Source organism: Thunnus thynnus, chromosome 1 (genome assembly GCF_963924715.1).
Source record: "Thunnus thynnus chromosome 1, fThuThy2.1, whole genome shotgun sequence".
NCBI lineage: Eukaryota > Metazoa > Chordata > Actinopteri > Scombriformes > Scombridae > Thunnus > Thunnus thynnus.
Window position 1 is genome coordinate 5832046 of NC_089517.1, and position 21729 is coordinate 5853774.

General features: G+C 38.8%; 3 protein-coding genes across 5 annotated transcripts; 2 read left to right on the forward strand and 1 right to left on the reverse strand.

Annotated features, from left to right (window-relative positions):
• Positions 1-112: 112 nt before the first annotated feature.
• hddc3 (HD domain containing 3) lies at positions 113-1784 on the reverse strand. The gene is made up of 4 exons (XM_067611350.1): positions 1538-1784; positions 836-891; positions 489-729; positions 113-334 (listed from the first exon to the last, which is right to left on the reverse strand). Exons 1-4 carry the CDS (start codon positions 1647-1649, stop codon positions 204-206), a joined length of 540 nt encoding a protein of 179 aa, XP_067467451.1. The 5' UTR covers positions 1650-1784; the 3' UTR covers positions 113-203.
• Positions 1653-10407, forward strand: vps33b (VPS33B late endosome and lysosome associated). Its single transcript, XM_067611127.1, has 24 exons — positions 1653-1792; positions 2094-2212; positions 3242-3322; positions 3431-3492; positions 3606-3655; positions 4403-4470; positions 4580-4625; positions 4712-4806; positions 6224-6328; positions 6440-6530; positions 6771-6848; positions 6924-6997; positions 7091-7177; positions 7264-7354; positions 7455-7529; positions 7633-7697; positions 7797-7851; positions 7935-7981; positions 8569-8701; positions 8837-8910; positions 9028-9129; positions 9231-9306; positions 9394-9513; positions 10158-10407. The coding sequence occupies exons 2-24, from the start codon at positions 2117-2119 to the stop codon at positions 10235-10237; spliced, it is 1851 nt and encodes a 616-aa protein (XP_067467228.1). The 5' UTR covers positions 1653-1792; positions 2094-2116; the 3' UTR covers positions 10238-10407.
• Positions 10408-10949: 542 nt separating this feature from the next.
• On the forward strand, positions 10950-21052 carry prc1b (protein regulator of cytokinesis 1b). 3 transcript variants are annotated; one of them, XM_067611581.1, is made up of 15 exons: positions 10950-11083; positions 11697-11829; positions 13364-13486; positions 13707-13940; positions 14110-14280; positions 14466-14615; positions 14701-14848; positions 14937-15073; positions 15386-15481; positions 15587-15733; positions 15820-15933; positions 16048-16161; positions 16803-16979; positions 17118-17152; positions 20208-21052. In XM_067611581.1, the coding sequence occupies exons 1-15, from the start codon at positions 11073-11075 to the stop codon at positions 20254-20256; spliced, it is 1839 nt and encodes a 612-aa protein (XP_067467682.1). In that variant the 5' UTR covers positions 10950-11072; the 3' UTR covers positions 20257-21052. The 3 variants fall into 3 exon arrangements, with proteins under 3 accessions (XP_067467682.1, XP_067467762.1, XP_067467844.1); XM_067611661.1 differs by lacking the exon at positions 17118-17152 and having other exon boundaries at positions 10951-11083; XM_067611743.1 differs by lacking the exon at positions 17118-17152 and having other exon boundaries at positions 10951-11083; positions 16803-16902.
• Positions 21053-21729: the final 677 nt, after the last annotated feature.

Below are 21729 nucleotides of genomic sequence, written 5' to 3' on the forward strand. Positions count from 1 at the left end.
TGCGTTGCATCCTTAAATAAAATATAAATAGTTTCTACTTTTTTCTCCTTATCAGTTTTTCATGTTTTAGGTTTGGAAACACCATGAATAAGTAACACCATCATCACCAAAATGTATATGAAATATGATTTATTTATATGTTATTCATTTATAAATGGAAATATGGAACTTAAATAGACTCTTCTTGTAGTGCTGCTGTGTCATCAGAGCTGAACTCCTCTCTGTCTGAACAGTTCCTCCAGCTTCTCCTCCAGAGCTGAGTTGGTTCCTTTCAGGCCTTTCACCACTGCACAGGCCCACTCGAAATACTCCTGGACCCTCTCCGCTGTCCAACCTGCCAAACACACACAGAGGAGGGAGAGTACATGACATGATGATAAGAATAAAATGAACTTAAACTAACAATAGATTGATTGAAATCCTGAAAAAGATAAAAATCCACCCCTAAAGTGACTCAGATATAAAAACATTGACAGAGAGGTGCTGACCGACAGGCGTGCAGCGGTTCAGGTCCCTCAGGTTATACAGTTTGTCAGCCAGTTTGACCAGTTTGGCTTGGTGGCTGCGGTGGGGCGCGTGTTCCACCTGCAGACGCTTCCTCTCCTGTTTGGAGAGACTTTTGTCGTCCGTCACTTCCTCTACGATGCGAGCCACGATTGGCCCAAACTTTGCTTCCAGCTCAGCAGGAGTAGTGTCGGTGTCCTCCACGGTGTCGTGGAGCAGAGCGGCCTGCAGGAACAGACAGTACACACACACAATACACAGGCTTAGTAATACAAAAACACTGTAAGAGATATGACTTGAATGAATAAACTGATAAGAACTGATGACGTACTTGCAAAACCTCGATTTCTGTGACGCCTCCTTCATGGCTGAGGATTCTCGCTACTCCTTAAAAGTATCAGAGAGAGAAATCAATCTATTGTACTGCAAAATTATTTTTTTGACACAATGGATAAGATAACAAGCTTTTAAAATACAACACACTGTTAAAGATGAAGCCAGTGGTTTCCAACCTTTCCAACCTGGACTAAACCAGCTAACTGTATATAAAGTAGTGTAAACTAGCTCCACCTCCAGCAGCTACAACAGTAACATGCTGCTCTAACACTGATGCTTCACTATTAATAATCTAATGATGTCATATATAATAATATATCAGTCAGAGGGACCAAACCACTACTTTTACTGCAATACTTTAACTACATCAAGCTCATAATACTTATGTACTTTTACTGCAATACTTTAACTACATCAAGCTCATAATACTTATGTACTTTTACTGCAATACTTTAACTACATCAAGCTCATAATACTTATGTACTTTTACTGCAATACTGTAACTATATCAAGCTCATAATACTTTGGATATTTTCTTTTTTTAAATGACTCTAAACGATTAATTGATTATCAAAATAGTTCGCGATATATTTAACAGTTGGCACATAATCAATTAATCTACTAATCGTTGCAGCTCTGCGGTGTTCTTACTTCCTAGTCGACTTATGTAAACATTCGGCAGCAGCAACAAGCCTACCGATTGGATGATTGATGTACGGCGTCGCATCTACGTCTTTACGTCGCTGGTTACGATGTTTCTCTGCAGCAAAATTAACCGTTTCTAACAGTAAAACCGCGTCTGTACTCATTGTGAAAAATTACATATAGCGACAACAAGCAGCTGCTCCTGCGTCTCTCCTACAAACCAACAGTGTAGCAGTCCGTTTATTGAGGTGTTCGGACTGAAACAGCTGACGATTGATCAGTTCCGCTTATGTCGCTACGGAAGCAGGTAACGGTTAATCTCAACTAAACGCATCTTTATTGATGTTTCGACCTAATGCTCACCTTCCGGTTTCGAACATTTACTTCATATTGCTGCGAGATTATTTCCACTTTAATGTCAGAATGTTTGACGCTAGTTTTAGTCTTGAAAGTACGTGAGATGTGAAGGGTGTGTTTTTAGCTTTCAAGCTAATTTAGCTAGCTGATCTGATAACCGCTGCACTTCTACGTGTCTCTGTTGGTTGTAGCCTCTCTCTAGCCTGTCATTACATTTCTTAGAGTTAGTGTGGTTTTTTTTTGTGTGTGAGTGGGTGAGTGATTGTGCTCCAGCATGGCTCACAGTGCCAGGAGAGATTCCCCGGAGCTCCCTGACTTCTCTCTGCTCAAGAGGCTGGCCAGAGATCAGCTCATCTACCTGCTGGAACAGGTAGGAACAAGCCGGTTATACAGACGCACCACCAGGGATGTCACCGGCATGTCATCATGTATTTATTGGTGATTTATTACAGGAAATTGATCGATTGACTGATTTTTATTTATGGATTAACAGACACACAAACAAAAAAATCCACATGTTAAAGTGAAAACACTTATTTTAAACATGGTTCCAAGATATTAAAAGACAAAGAAGCACAAGACATTTAACATAAAAACTAAACAATACAATCATGAAATCCAAAAGACACTTTAAGATGTAAAAGATAATAACTCTCACATCAAAATACAAGGACAACTAAAGTAACTAATTGCAGATTTCATTATAAATACATGAGCCTGATCTATTAATAAGTCCTAACTTGACTTCTATTAGCTCCTCTCATTTTTTTAAAAACTGGATGTGTAGTGGAGGATTGAACCACAACATGTCAGCAATTTAAAAAAAGGAACCTCTGGCTATATTTTTCCCTGGAGGCATTTTACATGAACACACCCTGGTATCATAGTTATGCTGAGTATGGACTGTTGTTATCTGAGTATTGAGGAGCATAACCATTGATAATATTAATAATTAATTATTATTATGATGCAGCTTCTGTTGTTCTACTCTGCACTATACTGACAGTAGTCCTACCCTTCTGAGTTCGAGGGGATGCATTTAATAATTAGAGAATAATATTATTTTGCATCACCTGCAGTTTGTTCCTAAATGTAGCCGTCAAACCTCTTTACCAAGCAGAACCTGTATAATCAAATTAAAACACACCTGTCAGTTCCTAAAAAGAAAAAAGTAAGGGATATTTTTACTGTGATTGTGTCACAAGTACAGAAAAATTCCTACATTTAATGAGCACTTTATTTTGTAGACTCTTTTTTGTACTTCATGTTTGTTTAAGACTGAAAATGCATGTTTTTACTCTGCAACATTTGCCAAATATTTCCATTTAGTAGACAAAGAATCTTCTTTGTGAGTGTTTTTGAGTGATTTCCTCTTCATCCTCCGCTCTTCATCACACAGCTTCCCGGTAAGAAGGATCTCTTCATCGAGGCGGACTTGATGAGCCCGCTTGATCGTATCGCTAATGTTTCAACACTAAAGGTGAATCTCATCAAATGTCACTTTTCTGACTCCTGTCGTGAAAACTACAATTCTAATGTTTTTCTTTTTTCAAATATTTTGTCTGTTTGTTTGTTTGTTTTTTAATAGCAACATGAAGTCGACAAACTCTACAAAGTGGAATATAAACCAATAATCAGCACCTCAGATCAGTGAGTCCTGCAGCCGTCACACTCCTAATATATATATATATATATATATACATATACAGTACACACACACACCTGATATGACTGCTTGACATTGTGACATTCATGTCTTACAGGCTTTGTTTTCTGATCCGGCCAAGAATAAAAACTGTGAAGTGGATATGTGGTAAGTAGAGCTGGAGTTTTTTTGTTTTTTTTAAATTAAAGTTTCAGTTAAAGCTCAATATTATCATTTAATATATTTTAATTGAATACTGTAAATGCTTAAATAAAGTTGCAATTCTGTTCTCCGTTTAAAACATGTGAGGAGTCAGAAGAGTCTGAACTCTAGTTGTCATCAGTTTGATTTGATTATTAAAAATACAGTTTTACGTACCACAAGTACGCACATATTTAGTATTTAGGAACTTAAGAAAAATAACTTTTTTTTAACTTATCTATTATTGGTACATTTTCTTAAACTCTAATTGACTCAAAATTAAAAATTAAAAAAAAAATAAACTCAAAATGACAGAGTTACAGTTGCTTCTAACAGCAGAGATGTAAATATACATCTAAATATTTTAATACTAATTACAGTTAGATTTTTTTTATTATGATTTTTTTGTCATATCACATAGCTTCATTTTTGTCACAGTGCTGTATCAGTGTTATCAGAGCAACAGTTCATCTTGTTTACTTAATTTTTGATCAGACAGTTTCAGATTTGAATCAAAACTACCACAATTTTAAACACATTTTTGAGAAGTATGTTTATATATTTCTCACTGAAATTCAGGCGTTGTATTGGCACTTGCATGAAAACAATACACTGCTTTACCTACATGTAGCAGAATTAACCCACTAAATCATTCCAGGTGGATCCTTCAGGTAATTTCAGGTGTATTTCATTCTGTTTTCCTTCTTATTCCAGATGTGGCCAATGCAGACAAAGCAGTAGGGAAATTTAGAAGATACAAGATAATATTTACCCCTCAGAAGGTAATTACTGCTCCGCTGTGTTTTTCATATTCTGCTCTGATTTGTTTTGGATCGAGTTATTGATACTAGTTATTGATACTTAACCTGCCGACCCTCTTCTGTCATCCAGTTCTATGCATGTGAGGCGGTGCTGGAGGAGCAGGGGATCTATGGCGGTAGGTGCTTGTTTTTTTTACTTCACTTTGTTTTTTAGAGGCTGATGATCAGAGGAGACGTGAATCTTGTTTTTGTGTTTTCTCAGACGTGACGACAGACGAATGGGCTTTCTACCTCCTTCCACTAGACGATGACATCATCAGTCTGGAGCTCCCAGAATTCTTTCGAGACAACTTTCTGGTAAATGATGCACGTTGTGTCTGAAAATCCCACCGATCAAGTGCCAAATGTCTGCAATTTAATGAGTCAGAAGACAAGTTCACAAAACGGCAGCCAGCTATTAAACAGAAAAATAATATTGAGCTTAGAGCTGCTGTTATCGGTTAATACAAAGGTTATTTATTCAATTGTTTCGTCCGTGAATTGTCAGAAAATAGTGTCAAAAAATGCCTGTTATAATTTTCCACAGCTCAAGGCGACATCTTCAATCATACGTCCTCTTGTTTTGTTTGACCAACAGTCCAAAATTCAAAGATATTTAGTTCATTGTCAAATATGACAAAGAAAAACAGCAAATCTTCACATTTCAGAAGCTGAAACCAGAGTATTTCTGCATTTTTGTTTGAAAAGTGACTAAAACGATGAATCAAAATAGTTGCTGAATGATTAGTCATTGGATTAAATAACTGATCATTGCAGCTCTAGTTGCTCTTTAAAACTTTATATTTAAAAAAGACACATGATAGTACCCTACATACTGTATATCGGTGCTTTTTACCTGTTCTCAAACATTCACACTCTCTATGATGATGCTAATTAGAGCTGCAATAACAAAGAGTAGGCTAACTTAACACCAGGCTGGATATCAGGGTTTTGCTGCACTTTCTGTCTGAAAGTGTGAAGCCCGTCTCCTCTCTGACCTCACCCAGCACCACTCATGGGCGTGGTTGTGTTTGTGTGGTCAGAAATGTGCATCGTTGCACCTGTAATCACATCCACTAGTGATGTCGTGGGGTCCTGGAGTACATCTATACATCCCTGCAGCAGGGTGGGAAGTTTAACCACTAGAGGTCAGTAAAGACAACACGTTCAGGGGTTTTAAATTTACTCTTTAAATTGTGTTTTCTGTCTGAAACTGAAACACATTCAATTTACAATCAGATAAAACAGAGAAAAGCAGAAAATCTTCACTTTTGAGAAGCTGGAACCAGAGAATTTTTCATTTATAAATGACTTAAGTGATAATTATGTTACTAAAATAGACTAATTGTTTCAGCACTAATGTAATTGATCATGTGATGATGTGAACTACTGTATAAGTGAGTAAAATCTAAAAGTTGCTCGTACTGCAGCAGCCACGTACCAGCACAGATGCATCAGAGTCAATTTCATCACACAGTAAACATTTTAACAGCTTATTACTTTACTGATCAAAACTATATTTTTTATTTCATCTAAAACATCACAAACACCTTTAAAATCACCACTCAACAAGTCAAAGCATCATGAGTGAAACTGCTGGTATCAATGTTTACTAATCCCTCTGAAATTGATTTCACATATCTGAAGCTTTGAGCTCATCTGGAGCCTGTTCATGCAGTATTATTAATCTCAGTAAACAATATTTAACCAAATTATTCCACGTGTGTTTTTGCAGGCAGGCGACCAGCGCTGGGTGAGGACAGCCGGCAGCGCTCTGCACCTCCTTCACTCCCTTTACGGCCCGTTCTCAAAGGTCTACGGGATCGGACGATATTCAAAGGTAAAGACCAAAGACTGTTATGTCATGTTTAACCCTTAGATCCACTGCGATAAGTATGTGCACGATGAAGGATTGAACTGCCATTGATTCTGTCTGTTTGTCTGATATCAGATGGCGTACGAGTCGTGGAGGGAGCAGATAGAAGAGGGAGAACAAAAGCCTCAGCATGCTGAAATAGGAAATGTTTTTCTTATTGATAGAGGTGAGGAGCCACGTACCCTTCTGTCAGTGCAGGACATGCTTTTCCTCCCTATTAGAGATGCAAATAACCATTATTTTCATCATCATTTTATCATTTAGTCAATAAAACATCAGAAAACAGGGAAAAGGTCCATCATAGTGTCCTAGAGCACACGTCAAATATCATCTTTAATGTTCCTTTGACTGACCAATGGTTGCAGATCTTCTCCATAACTGTTTCCTACTGTCGTTATCTTTGCAGATGTGGATTTCGTCACTCCTCTGTGCTCACAAGTGGTGTATGAAGGACTTGTGGATGATATATTTAGAATCAAATGTGGTGGGTATCAGTGCAACCTGTGGAGAGTAAATGTTCAGGATGCTCGAGTGTCTCATCACAGCGTTTGTCCTGCAGGTTGTGTGGAGTTTGGGCCTGAAGTTACTTCCTCTGAAAAAAGTTTAAAAGTCATGCTGAACTCTCAGGACAAGGTAGGGTTTATTATAAGAGGCGAGTCGTCCTCTGCGGAATCTCTTCATCTCATCATGATTTTACTTTTAAAACGTCTCTCTGAACTCTTTCAGGTCTTCAATGAAATCAGAAATGAACATTTCTCCAACGTCTTCAGCTTTCTCAGTCAGAAAGCCAGGAACCTCCAGACTGCTTACGATGTGAGCAAATCATCCATCGTTGAAACTAAGTTCACTCAAGCAACCGATACTGGTTTCTCAGTTTTTCTTTCTTTTCAACTCCACAGAAGCGTCGGGGGATGGACATAAAGCAGATGAAGACGTTTGTGTCGGAGGAACTAAAAGGGTTAAAACAGGAACATCGGCTCCTGAGCCTTCGTGAGTGTTTAAGCTGAGTGATGTACATCGGATCGATTGTCGTATATATTTTACGTAATATTTGCGAAGCCGCTTCGCTGAAGAGCTTGTTCTCTTTCAGACATCGGTGCCAGTGAATCAATAATGAAGAAGAAGACAAAGCAGGATTTCCAGGAGCTGCTGAAGACAGAACACTGTAAGATTTCTCTGCTTCACACTTTATGTTTGTTACATCTGGATTTAGCTCAGTTCAATTCAGTTGTTATTCATAAAAATCTCGATGTCTTGTTTTCTTCCAGCTTTACTTGAAGGATTCGAAATCCGTGAATGCATTTCTTTCATAGAGGAGCACATCAACAGACAGGTGGGTTTGTCTAAAGAGAGTCTAATATATGAACAAGTACAATAGCAACAACACGCTAAAAAACATCTGTTTCCTGTTTTACTTTTTGCTTTTCTCAAGGTCTCCATGATAGAAAGTCTGAGACTGCTTTGTCTTCTGTCTATCACAGAAAACGGTGAGTTGTCTCAATGTATAATTAAGACAGAATCACGTTATTCTCATCATCTATCAACAGTATGTGATTGTATTTTTTCACAGGACTCCTGCCAAAAGATTACCGCTCATTAAAAGCACAGTACCTGCAGGTGAGATTCAACATCTGTCTGACAAAGTTCAAATTTGTAAAAATGTGCAACGGCAGTCATTTACTTTAAGAAATTACTGAGATTTCCTGTCAAATATTGTCCAAACTCGATGTTTCTCATGCAGTATGATTTTACTGGACTGCATTAGTACAACAGAAACAACTATTTCAGTCTCCCAAAAATAAGTAGCAGCCAGATATTTCCCTCAGGAGTTGGTGGAGAACAAAAACAGAGCTAAAAGAGAGTGAATACTGGACTTAGATTCACCAGCTGGACAGAAACACGACTCCAAATGAATGATAATGTTGCTCTGCAAAGCTGTTTGCTAACATGTTCACCATATCCACTGAAAAGGTGATGATGGTGATTACCCACCTCTCCATGCACTGGGAGAGAATTGACTTAAGAAAATTGTACATGTGAAGGGAAATGCAACACACACACATATTGGAAGAATGTCTTGACCAGTGAGATATACAACCCACAGTTCTAAAGTCCTCATTTTAACCTGGACCCCTGCTGGTCCCTTAACCCCTGTTGAAGCCACTGGTCTACTGTATAACATTGTCTCTCATTGACCTCATCAGAGCTACGGCATCGACCACCTGCTCACATTTGCCAACCTGAGGCAGTTGGGGCTGCTGGTGGAGCAGCAACCAGGGGAAACACTCACTGTTATGGAGACCAAAGTGGGCAAACTGGTCAACGACAAAACCGCAGGTGAAACAGGCTCCTCGATATCTCTCTATGTCTCTCGTTTCTAAGAAATAGCCGAATTATTTTTGCTTATGTTAATGTAGAAATCTTAAAATTGGCACCAAACTGTCCAGATGATTTTTAATATTTATTTTCCAGGAAAGCTGACAGACGCCTTCTCCTCTCTGGCAAAGAAGAGCAATTTCAGAGCCTTGAGCAGAAAACTCAACCTGGTAAACTATCAACAACTTTCTGATAGCTCTTTCATCATGTTACAGCAGGTCACGCAGATGGTATTTTAACTGAAAATGCTGTACAGTAGTAAGCCTATTATCATATTTTGTGTAAAGGTGCCAAAGTCAGATGAAGAATACGACCTGCGTGTCCCACGAGACATGGCGTACATCTTCAGCGGCGCCTACGTCCCTCTGAGCTGCAAACTCATCGAGCAGGTGATTCTTTTATTCAACAGGATGTTTGTTCTCTGTGCAGAGAATCAATGAGAGGTGATGAAACTGTTCTCTCTCATTCCTGCTGTGTATGTCATCTGTAGGTGTTGGAGCGAGACGGCTGGACGGGGCTCGATGAAGTCACCAGGCTGCTGAACGGACATGAGTTTGCTGTTACAGGTTAAGTCACAGTTTAAACAGCAAGAGTGAACCTACATGCAGTTGCGTTGAATTGACGAGTGCTGAAGGTTTTCTGTCTCTCATCAGGCGGCAGCGGAGCCGATTCAAAAGCAAAGAACGACGCTCAGCGCATCATCCTGGTCATGTTCCTCGGCGGCTGCACCTTCTCTGAGATTTCGGCTTTACGTTTTCTGGGCAGAGAGAAAGGTAAAGATGACCCGAACGCTGAGGCTAACGTTTAGGTTCCTCCTTTCTTCTTGCTAGTGTTGCTCCTGTTTGTAGTTTAGTTTCACTTCAGCTGTCCTGATTAGTCATCTAACAGGTAGGAGCCTTGTTGTTTTCTGACCTTCTCCTTATTGATGTGCTTTATGGAAGACGTAGTGAAGTCCTTTTGTCTCTTGAAACGGTTTAAACGTGTCCTCCACTAAAAAATACCTGCTGCTGATTCACAATAATTAGCAGAGAAAGGGCATCATGTCCATAAAAGCTGTCATGCTCTCTGTTCAGTTATGTAGTTGTCATGGCACACAAATATGTCAATTAAAAGTATTTGAGGTTAGATATTTTTCCATTTTTAATATTATCAGTAGTGTAGAGGATGTTGACTAAAAGACTCCAAGGTTACACAGTTAACAGTTCATTTGAATTAATAAACTGGAAATGTATATATTGAACACTCATTTCCAGTAATTAATGTCTTCTTTGCATGAAACTGTTTTGAAATTATTCAACAATTACAGACCTGTAAAATGAAGCATTTTCTCCTGTTGCTGCATGTGGTTTATTTATGAAAATCCAAAAACCTGAAACCAAATTATATTAACACACATTACTGTTTTTTTTTCTTTCAGGTTATAAATTTATCGTGGTAACAACTGCGATTACAAACAGTTCGAGACTCCTCGAGGCTTTGCTTGACAACCATGTATGAAGCCTGTCGACACATCGATGGACAGGAACCTGACACATTCCTGCAGCCACTTGTCATGCATTCCCTCCGGTCCTGCCATTATCTGATGGAAAAATGTTGACTATTATGGTCTGTGTCTGACAACGAAAGAACTGTAAAGATGTATAAAGTAAATAAATGTTTTTAACACAGTTGTTGCTTATTTTCCTTTAAGTATTTATGTGTACAAGTTCTGGTTTAGTCAGCTATTAACTGATAGGATCGTTTTTCAGAAACAGGTGTATTGCCAAGTAGGTTTGCACAGGAATTTAACATTGTGAGTGCAGTAAGAAGGGATCTTCAGCCAGTATGAACAAGAGGAATGATTACAGCAAGAAAAACATGTTTCAGTATTCATTTGGGCACCTGACTGTTTTAAGACAGACGTGAAAAATTGTGAATCTGTCCTATAATGTAAAAATATATTAATTATCACGTTTAATTATGTACATTATTCATGTATCTATAACTTTGTCGTGGTCACTAACAGAAGCTCATTGTTGCGTGGTGACGGAATGCTGCTACGTCGCCGCACCCGGTATGAAACTGGTGCGTTTGTTTTAGTGAATGAGTGATTCGGTGATGGGCGGTTCCCTTTAAGCATTAACTACAGATACTCCTAACGGCCGGCGGCGGTGTTACGCAACACGCGCTCCTGCAGAAAGAGCCAATCAGAGGCCAGAGCGGTGCTGTATGCGTATTTTGAACTGTGTACAAACGGCCGAAGCACCGAGAGCAGACAGGCGACCTGTCTCCCTGACAAGTTTTGGTTGTTTAAGGCTGTTCACTGGGAATCACAACAGAGTTTGGAACAACAATGAGAAAAAGGTAAGGTCAAACTTTTTTTTGCGATAAGGTCAGAGTTTTTAAAGTGTAAAATAACCGTTATTTAGCTGGTTTTACCTAGATGAGATACGTTTTTAAGCACGCTAGCGAAACTGACGTCGGTTAGTTCCATCAGATGAGTTGCGGTTTGTCTCTGCGGTTTAAACGTCAGCAGCTATTTGGTTATTATCAAAAGTGGAAGAAGTATTCAGATCCTTTACTTAATTTAAAAGTACCAATACAGCAATGTAAAAATACTCAATTACAAGGAAAAGTCCTGTACGAAAAATCCTACTTAAATAAAAGTAACGTTGTTACATAACACTGGTTTCATCTTTAACAATGTGTTGTATTTTAAAAGCTTGTTATATTATCCATTGTGTCAAACTTCATCTGAAAAGTAACTAAAGCTGTCAAATAAATGTAGTGGAGTAGAAAGTACAATATTTCCCTCTGAAATGTAGTGGAAGTATAAAGTAGCATCAAATGGAAATACTCATGTGAGGTATAAGTACCTTGAGTAAATGTTAAGTTACTTTCCACCACTGGGTACTGGAGTGAGTTTTAGTGATATATTGATAGTGAACTGACCGTGTCTGCCCTTCACTGTATGCAGTGAGGTGCTCGCAGCTGAGTCTGTGTCGTGCCTGAATAAAGCACTATGCCACCTGAAGGACATCTGGGAGGAGATTGGTATACCAGAGGACCAGAGACTACAGAGAACTAATGTTGTCAAGAACCACATTAAGGTAAGACACTGACCAGCATCATGTATATATACTGTAAACCTGTAATAATATGCTGGTAAAATATGCAAGTGGCTGATAGATTTGCTGGCTGGTGGACAAAAAAGATCATTTTGACTGATGTTTCTAAACCTGCTGTTTTATCAGTTCAGACTGGGTGCACTTGGCTTAGAACGGTGTCAACAGAGGTTTTAACCAGTTAGTCATGTGTTGTTGTTTTTTTTAAGTCATGTGTTTGTTTGTTGTTTGGGTGTAGTACCAGTCAAATGTCTGGACACAGAGAATATGACTAGTAGTGTAAGTGAGAGAGAGAGTGAAAGATGGGGGTGGGGGTCTACAAGAACAGGACAATCATTATGGGCGAAACTAGGCCACTGGAAAGAATTCAAAGCCTTAATGATGTCATGAACACACTGCACAACACATCTTGAATGATCACATTGGTCAACAAAGTAGAGTTTCAAGTATTTATATGCATGAGAGCCCCACTGATACTAGATTTTTTTTAGGCCAATACCAGTGTTTATATTCAGAAGTTTTAAAAATCTGCTACTGTTATATCAGCTGATAATTTAAAAATATACTTGATTATACCTAATGATAATGAACGGTGGATCATTCATCAGTTTACTACGAGTGTAGAAGTTTGTGGTTTCATTACTACAGCCACAGAAGGCTATTTCTGTTTGAACTGTTCCTGTTGCAAACACTAGCGGATGTTAGATGAGGAACACTGATATCCTTTCTGCCTGTTTGTAAGTTTTCGTGGTGACTGAAGGAAGAAGACTTCCTCACATTTAATATTGACAAAAATCTGTTTTCACTTGAAGATACTCTGTGGCGTTAAGTGTCTTATTGGGAAGCTTCCAGTATCCACTGGCTGGAGAAAAACTGATAGAAAACAGATGTTTGATCATATTATGCATCAGTTATCATTTCATCATTTTTCTACATTTGAGTTGAACTACTTTGCTCATCTGCTAGACAGAACTAGACTTTATCTGTACCAACAAGGACCAGTATTACTGTGTAATAGGGCTGCAAATTAATGTTTATTTTCATTATTAATTAATCTGTTAATTATTTTCTTGATTAATTGATTGGTTGTTTGGTCCATAAAATACCAGAAAATGGTGAAAACTGTCAATCACTGTCACCCAAAGCCCAAGGATTGAATGTCTTGTTTTGTCCTGATCAGCAATACACAACCCAAAGATATTCAGTTTACTGTCATAGTATAATAATCCAGAAAATATTCACATTTGAGACGCACATTTCTTTCTTAAAAATGATTCAAAATGATTAAACAGTTATCAGAACAGTTGGCAGTTAATTTCCTGTCAATTTTTAGACTGTATCTTTATCTGTATCTACAGAAGGAGCAGCATTACTGTGTGATCAGTAAACTGTGATATTGAAAGAATATTTGTGATTTTTGCCAATATGCATATCAGCCAAATGATCAGTTTTGTGTTCTTGTTTGTCTCTGCGCTGTCATCCAGTCTGAATAAGCTGATTTCATTTGTTTGTCCACCAGGGATTACTAGATATGATGATCAAAGAAGAAGAGTCTCTGAAGACGAGGCTTATAAGCAGCATTCAGACATGCAGGACAGACATGGAGAAACTCTGCCTGGAGCTTCAGCTACCTGTGTTTGAGGTAACAATAACTTTTGTGTTGAAGAATAATTTAACTTTGGTCACATGTTTCTCTTGACTGGATCATTCGGTCTCCTATATTCCAAACGTATTGTTTTTTGATTGCGGATGCTAACATTAGATTCCTACATATCCTATTACTGCATTCTCAGTATGCACAGTTCAGTTTCACCACATGTTGTACAGTGAATTTGTCATCGCCGTCCTCTCTGCACATTCAGGAGGAGGTCGGGATCAGCATGCTCCAGCAAGAGAAGAACATCCGCACTCAGGTGGAGGTTCTGATAAAGGAGAAGACTCTGCGGATGCAGCAGCTGAAGTTTCTGCTGGAGCAGGACCAGGACCTGTGTGACATCCTGTGCTCTATGCCTTACGGTATCTCTCCAGACTCTGTCCCTTCAGTAGAGCAACTGGAGAGCTTCCGCCAACACATCTCCGACCAGAACGCAGAGAAGGTGCGAGATTGTTTGTGTACATACATACATACATTCTGTGTACTGTGGACATGCTGTCCTGTTCAGTTGTTTTTACTGCATGAATAGAAAAGCTGAACTTCACTGCCAGGAAGCCTCATTTTGGCAATTTTAATGTTTTGATTTGGATGTGCTGCTCTCATGTGTTCAGGCGAAGCGGTACACTGAGTTTATGGACATCAAAAAGGAGATCATCTTGCACATGGAAGTGCTGGACCACATCCCTGAGACCAGTTTTGAGAAGGATGTAGTCTGTGAGGATGAGGACTCTTTCTGTCTTTCCAGAGACAACATTACATCACTCAAACTGCTGCTTTGTCAGGTAAGATTGTTTTATAACATCAGACTTGGTGAATCTTGAAGTGAAACCCTTTTTTTTTATGGGTCCCATAAATTATAATCAGGGCTTGAATGTTGTCTGTGGCCTTAGTTCAAAACCCAGATATGATGTATAGTCACTGTCCAAGCTGTTAACTGATGCTACTTTCTGTCTTGTTGATGCTGCAGCTGGAAGAGCGCAAGGCAGAGAACGAGGCGATGTGTGAGACCCATCGAGAAAAGATCCAGCAGCTGTGGGACAGACTGCAGGTGCCGCAGGAGGAGAGAGAGGCCTTCAACGAGCACATGGTCACATCCAGGAAGAGGAACCTGGAAGCGGTGAGAAGACTTAAGCGTCCTGTGTGCCGCTGATTTACAGTTTTAGGTTTGTATTCATGTATTCACTTCCCTTTTTTTTTTTCAGTTAAAAGCAGAGGTCCAGCGTCTGGAGGAGCTCAAACTGCTAAACATTCGTAACGTCACAGACGCCATCCGCTCCGAGATCGCCGTGTTTTGGGAAAAATGCTTCTTCAGCACTGACCAGCGGCAGGCCTTTTCACCATATTTTAGTGGTGAGTTCACTTGTTTGACATTTTAGCTGTTTTAATCACATTTATAGGAGTTTTTTTTTTTGCTTATACTATAATTTGACTATTTCAGAGGATTTTACTGAAGAGCTGTTGGGGATGCACGATGCTGAGATCCAGCGTTTGAAGCTGCATTACGAGGATCACAAAGAGCTTTTTGACGGAGTTAACCAATGGGAAGAAAGCTGGAGACTCTTCCTGGAGCTGGAGGTGAGTTCACTTGATCAGGAAAAATGAAACTAACAAGAGTAATCTGAAGCTGTGCTGGTGCGACTAAACCAGAGCCAGTTGGATTTTACAGATACAGTTACTCAATATAAGTCTTTTGAAATTGCAAATACATTCAGTTGATATAAACTCAGATTTCAACCCTATAAAATCCTGTCAATAACAATAGAAAAAGTAGAAAATGTAAAAACAAAAAACTTTTCACACAAAGATTTGTGCCTTTTGTTAAATTTCTGTCAGAGTTTGAATAAAATGTTTTCAGAAACAATGAAGAATCTTTTTTTTTATTCCCAGAAAAAAGCCACAGATCCGTCCAGATTCACTAACAGAGGAGGGAACCTTCTCAAAGAGGAGAAACAGAGGTCTGAGCTGCATAAAAGTCTGCCAAAGGTAAGACGCGAAGGTCACCGTTGATTTTCTAAATGGTTAACATGTTGCGATTCTTAAGTGTTTAAAGTAATTTGACATCACCCGTGTCTTTTTTCTTTTTTGAAGCTTGAAAAGAAACTAAAAGCCCAGATCGAAGCGTGGGAGGTTGAGCAGGGTCGTGAGTTTTTCGTAAACGGTCAGAAGTTCCTGCAGTACGTGGAAGAACAGTGGGAGCTGCACCGGATAGAGAAAGAAAAGGAGAAACAAGAAAGGGTGAGCTAGTCGCCTTGTCGTGTTATCGGCTTTGCCTTTAAGTCTGCTGAGACACGTGTTGACGCTTCTCTGTACAAACTTAACAGCATCTAAAGAAGAGCAAACAGACCGAGGAGGATATGCTGTACGGAACAGCGGTACGAACCCCAACCAAACGCAGATTCCTCGGCACCACCACCCCAAATAAATCACGGAAGATGGTAAAATCATGTTGCTTGCAATGCATGCCTCGCATCTGTACTCATGATATAAGTTCTTGATTCAGCCGTCTGGCTCTGTCAGCACTAACTCTCCCTCCCTCTCCTTCCTGTCAGGGTAACACCACCTCCAGCATCTCTAGCGTCGCCTCTAACAGCACCATGCGCTCCGTCTACGGCGGAACTGTCTGTCGCTCACCTGTGCCCCGCCCACCTCTCTCAGCAAATAAGGTTGGTTTAATTTTGAAAGAATAACAAGAAATATAACAGGCGACACTAAATATCCTGCACATGTAATATAAACACCCTGCAAATTTACTAGAAAACAGCATTTGACTAGTTGACTTGATCTCAGTCAGACAATGAAATAGGAGCATTTTTTATCAGACTTTAGGACAATTGAGTAACTTAATGTAATATTAATTTTCTGCTTTGTTGTAAAATATGACCTGTTTGCACAGAATTGTATCTTAAGAATAAACTGAAGAAATTCTTGGTTTTGTTTAGCTTTTAACGAGTTGTGTGTGTGTCTGCCGGCTGTGAAGCCCTTTGAATTTCTGCTGTAGGATACTGTGCTCTACAAATAAACTTGACTTGATTTAACTGGGCAAAAACTACATACAGGTGCTTTCAGACTTAGATTTTTCTCCATAACCTCAATCTAACTGTTCAGCAGAAATGTCTACTGAATGTGAACTAATCAATGTGTAATTTCTATGACTGTACTGATTGATTTTCCAATTAAAATGTGATTCAGCAGCACATTAAAACGATTGAGAGGAGGAGGGAATCCTACTTTCATTCAGTTTTTATTTAAAAGCATTAAAAACAAAAGTCTGACCTGATAGTCTCTCCTGCTGTGTGTCCTCCAGGGTTCAACAGCACGGACAGGCGGAGGGAAACCTCCCCACCCAAGACTGCAGGGCTGTAACAAGGAGAACGAGGCCCAGTTGAAGGGGAGCCCTCTGAGTGGTGCGTTGCTGACCCCCACTGGTCCACAGCGTAACTTCAGCATAACCTCTGTTGCCAGCACATATTCAGAGTTTGTGGTAATTTACACTTTTGTCTCTAATTTTCTTTGCTCAGCATGTTTTTCCTCATTTCGGTGCACATTTAACACATTTAAGTGTATATCGAAGGGGTTTCTGATGATGTACAAGTTCTAATGATGTACATTTATATTTTAGAGGGACTTGGTCAACACTGAATCAGTTCAATCAAGGTGTGTTTGGAATCCTAAAACCTTCTGACTAATCCTCTTTCACATAATTGCATGCCTGTAATGGAATAAATATCTTCAAACAGCAATTTAACACACTAGTTTAGCTTGAACCTGCAGGATTAACCCTCAGCTACTGACCATCCCATCAGTCTCTCCATCTAACACGCCGTCTACACCCGACAGAAGTTGTCCGTTTCTCGTGTGACTGTTTTCCAACAGTTGTGCTTCAGTTTGAATGGTTACAGTTGTCAACACCGGCTCACATTACAATGCAATCCAAAGTATCTTATTCAATTACTTAAATAACAAGGTTACGCAGGTAATCTGCACTGTACTAACCTGGTTACTGTAAAGCCGGATATATTTGCAGCAGATTAGTGACTAGATTTCTCCCCAAACCTCCACCTTGTTTTACAGCGACTGATTTTAACTGTAATGACAGAAGACGATGCTTCTTGTTTCTTGTTTGTTTTGTTTTGTTTTTTGAATATCTGCGTCAGGGACTGATGTTGCAGAGATGAATGGCAGGCAGACAAAGGACTCATCTTAATCCCCGTGCAAATGTTTGTTACTTTAACAAACAGTCAAATGCTCAGCAGTGAGAACCATCTTATTTAGACGTCTACAGGCTGCTTTGTGTTAGTTTCAATGTTTGCGTGACTTTGGATGGAATTACTTTAAATACAACGACGCATCACTCCGTGTGATGATCTCTGCTTTATTCAGCCGCTCCGTTGTCACTTTCCCCATGTGAAGTATTATGTCATGCAAGTACACACTTGTAAAAAAACTGATTAGAAACCCAGTTTTGTGCATACATGACCAAGAAATGAGTGTTTTCCTGGAGAAATCAATCTGAGGAACCGTGTTCTCAAATCCCCTACCTGGATTACAGTAACCAGGTTTCCTGTTTTACTCACTGAATTTTGGTGAAAAATTTACAAAACTGCTACAGGTGATGTACTTATCTATGAATAATGATGTCTGGATTTATTTGTCGTATGCTCTATTTTCCTAAATTTCATGGATAGTTCACCAAATAGAAGATACATGTGATGTGCAGACGCTACCAGCAGTTAAAGGTGGAGTGTGGGACTTTTGTCTCCCCCTTCTGGCAGTGAGAGTAATTACAAAACACTGTTGACACCACATGTGCTAACGTCACAGGCTCCTCTGTATTCAACTCTGTTGCTACTGTTGCAGCTGTAAAATGCTGGATAAATTATTTTGAGCTGATTAAAATAATTTATGATGAAATAATTTTGGAAAGTCCAGAGCAGAGGTTCTCAACCTTTTGTAACTTAAGGCCCACTTCAGATTGTATTCCTGAGGACCACCTTCGCAAATAAATGAAGAAAAGAAAAAAACATGACAAAAAACCTGGGCTGTAAATATGTGTTAGGCCACTGTCAGCTGTAATGACCAAAATAAATACTCTGCATACCCTCAGTGAGATACTTGGGCTTACTTCTGAGAAATAATGAGATCAAGTCGTGGTGGGATTGGTGAGACTGGTGAGAGGCTAACGTGCGTCGTAGCATTCCAAGTTGCTTCCACTTTGTTCCTTGCCTTTGATTTTGTGAGAGTCACAATGGAAAACCCCTGACTCACTTAAACAGGTGGTGGTGAAAGGCAACAGGCCTACTGGTTGAGAACGGCTGGTCTAGAGGAGCAGCACGATTAAATTTTTTTATCTCCATTCAAGTTAGCAGAGGGCTAACTGGAAGTTAGCCACCCAGCCGGCGGAAGTTTCTACTGTGTATGCTCTGCCCATAGAACATACTGGTGTACTGTATAATACAGAGAGATTTACCTGGCGGTGATTGGCTTAATCAGCATTTTGTGAACTTGTTTGGGAAGAGCTTGAATGTAACGAACGTTCATTTATATGTAAAAGTTCCACACTGCAGGTTTAACATGGAGCTTGATAGCAGAGGACATGTTTAGTATCAGTCCGTCAAACTCTGAGACAAAGAATTGTTCTTTTTTGAGTTTCAATTTGCCACAACTGACTCTTTCAGTCACATAGTTTCAGTCTGGGAACCTGATCACATAACATTAAGCCAACTGCAAGAAATTTGGGTGTTTTTTTTGTTTTTTTTAATTCTCGTCTTTGTTTTGATGACCAAGATAAGAAGGTTGTTTCTTTCATCTTAATTGCAAAAATTAAATCCTTCTTATCCTTTGAGGACTTACACAGAGTTTTCCCGCCTTTATTTTTTTCTTGTTATTGTAATGCCCTTCACACTGGTTCAAGAAAACAAGATCATATAACTCATATTTTAGCCTCCCTGCATTGACTCCCTGTTCATTTTTACATTGATTGTCCATCTGTGTGATCGGCTACTCTCTAACTCCCACTAACAACCTTCAGTGTGTCATTCCTAAAGGGCAGCTTCACAGTTTTTCCTGTGTGTTTTAAAACAACAGTCAGCTGTCCATATGAACAGTAATCATTCCTCCTGTTCATACCGGCTATTAAAAGATCTCCTTCAAATGTGCTCGTAAGTGTGTCCACAACAGTGATTTTGTGCTAAAATGCATTTAAAAGTTGATGTGAAGCTTATGAGTCTTCAGCAGTCTGAGTTAGTCATATCAAGTGGATATCTGACACATTTACAGTCTTTTTACCATCAAATTCCCTCTTTGTGTTTCCTCGGACAGTGTTTCCCTGTTGTAGTAACAAAAAGAGGGACTTTGGCACTAAAAAGACTGTAACGTTGAAAGATATCTACTTGATTTGACTCATATTAGCTTCAGATAAACTTTTAAATACATTTTTGCACATTTTTCCATCACTTCCATTGTAAGTGCATTATGAAGGGATCTTCTAATGGTCAGTGTGAACAGGAGGAATGATTACAGCAAGAAAAACATTTTTCACTGCTGATTTGGGTTCCTGACTGTTGTTTTAAGATGCACTTGAAGAATTGTGAACTCGTCCTTTAATGGTTACAAAAGTGTAAGTGATGATGGTTTGCTTCAATCTCTTCCTCATATTGTCACGTCACGTCGTAGAAATCAACCTTACGCCTGTTTTTTCCTTCTTCCACAGCGAGACCTGTCCAAGGCCTCTAACGCCAAGATCGAGCACGACATCCTGAACTCCACCACCACCAACATTTGACCTCTCCGCTCCGATGTTGACTGTGTCAGCTATGATATCGTAGTTCTGATCTCCCCCCAGAACGCATCACTACCCTTCACTGCTATCTGCTTTTATATGGAAATGAAGGTAATAATATATTAAGTGTCGATTCGGTGATAAACTCTTAGCAGCTTCCTGTCAAACAAGGACGTCTTGTCGATCTGTAGCCAGTTGCTGAACATGTTGTCTTCAGCGTGTTACTGAACATTTTCCCGGTCTATCACTGTCTGTAAAAGGAAAAATATGATTGTATCATAAGTTAAACTAACACTATTTTGCCTCTCTGATTTTGCCAGTTATTAAGATGTAATAAATGTTTTTTTGCATCCTGTACTGCACATGTTTTTATAAAAAAAAGAGACAAAAGAAAGGTTAACTTTCTGAAGTTATGCAATCTGGGGTTACAGACCAAATGTATTATAAATATTTGCACTTTCTGGAAAATATATTACAGTGCATTGTGTAGTTTTACTCACGCTTACACTGTTCCATCCAAATCTTTCACCTATATTTGTTTTTATACATGTATGTATGTAATGTATATATTTCTGAATCTGCTATTCTCTTTATAGCATCTCTGTCTGACAAAGCTAATAGATGTTTAAACAGGCTGTTAAGACTGTTATTAACATATCATATATTGGTGCTGTGTAATAGTTTAATACAGTTATAAATCATATGGATTCAATACACTATCATGGCTGATTTGGAAAAGCTTGTCAAAATAAAATAAATTCATTTTCACTTGAAAAGCACAGACTGGTTTTATTTCTGAAGATGGGGGACAAATACTCAGTCTTCCTTTTTTTTTTTTTTTAATACCAGACCAAAGCTTGTGTTTTCACATGTAAATTATGGTTTATAATGATCATTTTACCACAAATAATAAGCTAATGCAGTGTATCATAAACTTTTGCGCAGTTTATTGATATAAAGTTCATTAAAAAAAACTTAACCAGGGCTTCAACTAATTTTTTTTTTCATTATGGATTATTTTCTCAATTAATCAATTAGTTGTTTAGTCTGTAAAATGTCAGAAAATGTTGATCAGTTTCCCAAAGTAACAGATGTTCAGTTTACTGTCACAGAGAACTAAAGAAACCAGAAAATTCAAAATGATTAATCAATTATCAAAATAATTGGCAGTTAATGTAATAGTTGGTAGCTAATCAATTGATTGCAGCTCTACTTTTACCTTCAAACTCTTTTATCAGGACTGATAACTGAAAATGAAACTTTGACACCAACTGTAGTAACAAATAGCTCGAGGTTGATTTAAGGATTAGTTTAAGATCAGCTAATGTTAATCAATATCTATCTGGCAAATTGTTAACTCTGCTTGTTTAATTTAATCAGCGTTGATTAAACATCAGTTGACATTAGCTGTTGTTATCTGACTTTGTCTCAGTAGGGTCTTTAGATTTGTTGT